The sequence below is a fragment of the Hippocampus bargibanti genome, linkage group LG05, assembly GCF_051943395.1.
Source record: "Hippocampus bargibanti isolate YZ-2025 linkage group LG05, ASM5194339v1, whole genome shotgun sequence".
NCBI classification, from domain to species: domain Eukaryota; kingdom Metazoa; phylum Chordata; class Actinopteri; order Syngnathiformes; family Syngnathidae; genus Hippocampus; species Hippocampus bargibanti.
Genome location: NC_142738.1, coordinates 18,720,698 through 18,726,697, shown reverse-complemented (window position 1 = coordinate 18,726,697; position 6,000 = coordinate 18,720,698). Strand labels below are relative to the sequence as shown.

The following is a 6,000-nucleotide window of genomic DNA, read 5'->3' as shown; positions in this document are numbered from 1 at the left end:
AATTGAAGCACACTGCTTGAGGCAGTTGAACCTTCCTTCAAGAAATGTTTTGGACATTGACTACCCCAAGCAGTGTCAATATGGATCGGTGTTTTGTCAAGGGAATTTTATACAAAGGAGTAAATAAGTCTTGATTTTGTAACGTTAACGGGCAAAAATAGTTTTTAAAAATTGATTTTTGCTTATTCAACAATGGTTATTTAATGAATGATGATGCTGCAATACAGTTACATGTATCAATATTATTTTCTTATATTGTTATCTTTTCACTATGTACAGTTGTTGTTTTTTATCTTTTCACCCCGCCCCCCCACCCACTTTCAATTGCTGCCGTGGACTGTAAATTTCCCCATTGTGGACTATTAAAGGCTTTCTGATTCTGAATGTCAGGGCTTAATAGAGATGAAAAACTTTGACCATTGACCTGAGTGTTTTTAGAGTGTATGTTCCTTTGTATTCAAATATACACTTGCTTTATTAAGGAGACTTAACAGCATGTATGGTGGCACAAGGTGAGGATGCCAGATAGCGCAGTGGGGTACGTTTTGATGTCTTTAAAACTTTCTGCCTGGTAATCATCTGCCTACTCTCACTGCTGAATAATGTAACAAATGGTGAGTGGTGTGGGTGGGGAAGAGGAATGGCCTCTTAAAATAGACTTGAGTCCAATGCAAAAAAAGAAGGCACTTCTTTATTTATATATATATATATATATATATATATATATATATATATATATATATATATATATATATATATATATATATATATATATATATATATATATATATATATATATATATATATATATGTGACGGGTGTCACAACAGTGACTGTCTTCATCTCCACGATGCTGCCGTATTAATGAAGACGAGACGCGTGGATGTGTCTTTTTATTTCTTTTATTTCTGCAACACAGTATGGCAGAAGGGATGGGTGAAGTCGCATGGGTTTCGTCTTGTGATTAACCTGAATCTCCTCGAGATTGTTCTCAAATGCAAAACATTGTAGATAACAAAACAGAATTAACAACGTGTGATCGTATAGTGGTTATTTACAGAAAAAGAGAATACAACACAAGTTCACTGTTATTTACAAGATGTCCCTGAACGCATCATGGGCGGAGACTCGGCAGAACACGCGGTGCGCTTGTAATGGCTGGCGCACAGTTCAACCAGCCACGGACACTCACGGGCAAATGAAACACGACACAAGAAACTAAATATTGTTCAATAAAAACGAAATGAAACAATTATTACCTGCAACACAGTATGGCAGAAGGGATGGGTGAAGTCGCATGGGTTTCGTCTTGTGATTAACTGCGCAATAGAAAAGCACTATGAAGCACATGCGCTCCAAAGTTCCACTCGACAAAACGTGAAGTAAATGACACAAAAAGTAATCTGGACTCGAAATGAATAAGGGAACTAATTAGATAACACTAGACAGTACAAAAGGGGAAACAAAATAAGATATTGTCATGAAAATGCGCGTTAATCGAGACCAACAGAAAATTGCGACTCACCCTGAATCTCCTCGAGATTGTTCTGGAAACTATGGGCGGGACATAGTGCCACACTGTGCGCCGTTGCGTCACTTCCTTCATAATTTAATAATCTAAGCGCACAACTCCGTTACATACACCCCCCTTAAATTATGCAGAAGTGAGGCAACATACACACGGAAGACAACAGAAAGACCAACAGGCACAATAGACAAGGTTATCGGGCAAGGATGTACAAAAATGCTGTCTAATTATGTCACTCATCTGACCAACTACGTCAGGTGACTGGAGTAAGGGATCTGTCGCCGGTGTGTCAGGGTCTGTGTGCTCGTCGGAGATGCACTGTACTGGGTCTGGGAAGGAACTCTGTCCCCACTAACATAAGTGGCCTCAGCTCGCACCTGCCCATTCCCCTCTGTACAAACTACATCACCCTGCATAGCACTACATAACTGTGACAGACTGGAGAAAGGTATCTGTTGCTGGTGTATCAGTTGTCTGTGCGCTCGTCGTAGATGCACTGCACTGGGTCTGGGAAGGAACTCTGTCCCCACTAACATAAGTGGCCTCAGCTTGAACCTGCCCATTCCCCTCTGTACAACCTACACCACTCTGGATTACACTACACAACTGTTACACGGTTGGGAAGCCTCTACCTCTACCAACACACTCATTCATCGGTGTGCTACTTGTTACTTCTAAGGAGCTCATTCTTAGACTTAAGACACAAAAACACGTACATGAAAAAAATACACTAATTGCAAAACAGCAGGCAGACAATTAACACTCTACATGTATTTCCAAAACGGGGGTCGACACACCGTCCACCGAGTGATGGGACTGCACAGCGTCTTCCTTGTGCAGCATCGCGGTCCCGGTCCGAAGTGGAGAGTCACTTGTGATCCGGGTCACGGCACCAATGTGACGGGTGTCACAACAGTGACTGTCTTCATCCTCACGATGCTGCCGTATTAATGAAGACGAGACTCGTGGATGTGTCTTTTTATTTCTTTTATTTCTGCAACACTGCAACACAGTATGGCAGAAGGGATGGGTGAAGTCGCATGGGTTTCGTCTTGTGATTAACCTGAATCTCCTCGAGATTGTTCTCAAATGCAAAACATTGTAGATAACAAAACAGAATTAACAACGTGTGATCGTATAGCGGTTATTTACAGAAAAAGAGAATACAACACAAGTTCACTGTTATTTACAAGATGTCCCTGAACGCATCATGGGCGGAGACTCGGCAGAACACGCGGTGCGCTTGTAATGGCTGGCGCACAGTTCAACCAGCCACGGACACTTACGGGCAAATGAAACACGACACAAGAAACTAAATATTGTTCAATAAAAACGAAATGAAACAATTATTACCTGCAACACAGTATGGCAGAAGGGATGGGTGAAGTCGCATGGGTTTCGTCTTGTGATTAACTGCGCAAGAGAAAAGCACTATGAAGCACATGCGCTCCAAAGTTCCACTCGACAAAACGTGAAGTAAATAATGACACAAAAAGTAATCTGGACTCGAAATGAATAAGGGAACTAATTAGATAACACTAGACAGTACAAAAGGGGAAACAAAATAAGATATTGTCATGAAAATGCGCGTTAATCGAGACCAACAGAAAATTGCGACTCACCCTGAATCTCCTCGAGATTGTTCTGGAAACTATGGGCGGGACATAGTGCCACACTGTGCGCCGTTGCGTCACTTCCTTCATAATTTAATAATCTAAGCGCACAACTCCGTTACATATATATATATAAAAATATGGGCGGACGGACAGACAGACAGACAGACAGACAGACAGGTAGGTAGGTAGGTAGGTAGATAGATAGATAGATAGATAGATAGATAGATAGATAGATAGATAGATAGATAGATAGATAGATAGATAGATAGATAGATAGATAGATAGATAGATAGATAGATAGATAGATAGATAGATAGATAGATAGATAGATAGATAGATAGATAGATATAAATGGGTTAGAGCTGGGTTCACAATGCATGCCTTGCACAGCTGGGCAATGTTAACCCACACTTCACTGCGGATTGGCGCACTATGCTTGTGGCAGCTGATGGATGGCAAAAATAAAAGAGAAATCGGGTTGCGCAAAGGCTTCCTGACAAGGTACACACTCAGTATTTAAGGGGAAGCATAACATCAGCGTGCAAAACATCAGCCCTTATGTCATCATTCCCAGTCGTAATAACAGCCAGAGGGAGCGGTGGTCGGCATGACAACTTGAAGTAAACTTGAGCAGTCAGATAATGATGATATAGTGTCATGCAAAGGGGCGCTGAAGGGTGGCACACGTATCAAAGCGTGGGCTCATCAGATTTCCGTGAATGTAGTCGGCAGCGCCGAGGGTGCGTGCGCTTTGTGAGGTAACCGCACTGTTACTATTTTTAGAAGCAACGTTGCAGTAGTGGAATCAATCAAAGTGGGTTGGCATTCGCTGTTCAGTGCTGCTGCTTTTAGTGCCTCCTGCACGTTTTCGGTGCACTTGTTCACCCTGGGACTGTCACGGTTTGCGAGGTGGTGACAGAGACAGAGTACCGCTTGACGTATTTTCACCTCAGCTCATGTTTTCTCGCCTTTCGCCGTGACATTGAACACCGGTGGATTGCAAACTTTTATGCAATGGAATCTGCACGACTTCGTGGCGACAACACGTTGCTCGCCTTTGGTCGATTGTGTAGTTTTTGGCAGTTTAACCACATGGCAAGAGAACATTGCATTGCGGAATGAAAATGTCGACTATTCAATGACAAATCACCAAGTCGCCTGGAACGCTGTAGGTGCACGCCGCTTTCTCATCTTTCAAGCGTTAAACCAGAAAAATTCTTATGGGAATTAAGCACTCGTCCCGTTGCATGCTCCTCAGGAGAAAAATGGCGGAATCTGAGAGCATTGAGGTAAGTAAGTCTGTTAGTGTTTCTTTTTTTGTGCAAAACCACTCCGCGGCGCATAGTTGTGCTGTGATGACCATATTTGCCCTGCGGGTCCTACCTCCGGTGCGAAAGGTACCTCGGTGGGGGGGGGGGGGGGGGGGGGGGGGGGGGGGTGTGTAATTAATCAACGCTTTCTCCCTGACATTTTAATAGCGCTTTAAATGGCTTGCTGTGCATCTGCGAATAGTGTTTGTTAAAACATCCAAGAAACAAGTGCTGTCCACCCTGAATATAATAGCTGCATCGTCTGGTCTAAAAGTACATATTTTTTTTCTTTTGCAGCCTTACGGATTTTGGGAGGTCCATGTAAGCATTTCAGGATGAGGGTTGATACATCTTGCGAGAAGGCATCAGTGCCAGTTCACATTTTCTTACAGGTTGAGCAGTTGGCCATTAAAAATAACACACCACATCGACACAGGAGTATCATGATGCTTATCCTCCCACAACATCCATGTACTAATGCAATGGTGCATTGACAAAGATAATCATATACTTTGAATCACTTGGTGTTGACACTTTTACATATGTGTTCCTTTATGGTTAGACCAAATTGCATCACTTGTATTGATCCATCGGACCGACAGATTTCTGGTATTGACACTATCAGAGTGGTGTTACTTTATTATAACACCAGATCGTAAAGTAGGCAATCGGTGCACCATAGTGAGAGATTTGTCATTTAAGATTTGTGATTATTAAGCTAGACGAGAGGGGAGATGTATTAGAAACTTTTGTGTCAAATTTGATTTCACAATCATATCTCGGTACTATAAATGTACCTCTATTTAATTGAACTCTATACACTACACTACACTGTCCATGGTGCTACATTACCTTGCAGCTCGACTGCTGGGTGATTTGAAACTACTCACTTAGAAATTCCTGCATCAGGAGATCAAGCAGTTGTAGGAAGCCAAAAGGTCACTAAATACAACAATGCTTATTGTCATTCATAATTGGCACTTTGTGGGGAAATAAAATGAATGTTTTTTTTCTTTGAGGTATAGATTTATGATTGCTTTGGTGCTAGAAAGTTTCATATTGTGATTGATTGGCCCAATCTAACTTTTTTTGCAACCATTCACTACAGTGATTGGATTGGATTGGATATGCCTTTATTAGTCTCACAGTGGAGAAATTTACATTTCACAGCAGCAAAGAAGAAGAGAAGGTTTCTTCAGCCGTCATCTGTACAAAAGTGAAGGTTTCGGACGTTTCGCCTCCTATCCAAGAGGCTTCGTCAGAAAAGGCCACCTTTAAATTAGCTGACTTAAAGAACCACCTCAGATTCAATCTTAGATATAGACAGAGCCGGTTAATTCCTAAATGCTTGAAGAAAGCACCCCTGGAACCCGGATACTTAGCCGATAAAATGCAACAAAATTATACTAGGAAAATTCTAAATTTGCGAATTAGGAGACTTAACATAGAGATAAAAAACAAACAGTCAGAAACAGAAACTTATTATCAGCGATTACAAACTAAACTTACCCACAAAATATATCAGGAAGTGTGTGAATTTACTAAA

The 6,000-nt window shown here is 41.6% G+C and overlaps 1 protein-coding gene and 1 long non-coding RNA gene across 6 annotated transcripts in view; one reads left to right on the top strand and one right to left on the bottom strand.

The window, feature by feature from the left end:
• Window positions 1-2,279: 2,279 nt before the first annotated feature.
• Window positions 2,280-3,260, bottom strand: LOC148898143 (uncharacterized). Its single transcript, XR_016114968.1, has 2 exons — window positions 2,882-3,260; window positions 2,280-2,522 (listed from the first exon to the last, which is right to left on the bottom strand). It is a non-coding gene; the product is annotated as an uncharacterized LOC148898143 (long non-coding RNA).
• A 491-nt stretch (window positions 3,261-3,751) lies between these two features.
• prmt8a (protein arginine methyltransferase 8a) overlaps window positions 3,752-6,000 on the top strand; it is a 33,248-nt gene continuing 30,999 nt past the window's right edge. For 3 of the 5 annotated variants that reach the window (XR_016115053.1, XR_016115054.1, XM_088997115.1), the window contains exon 1: window positions 3,913-4,433. Coding sequence is in view for 2 of the 5 variants with exons in the window: in XM_088997115.1 (XP_088853241.1) it covers window positions 4,365-4,433 (69 nt within the window). In the remaining 3 variants the exon portion in view is untranslated. The other 2 variants (XM_088997116.1, XM_088997118.1) reach the window with 2 other exon arrangements.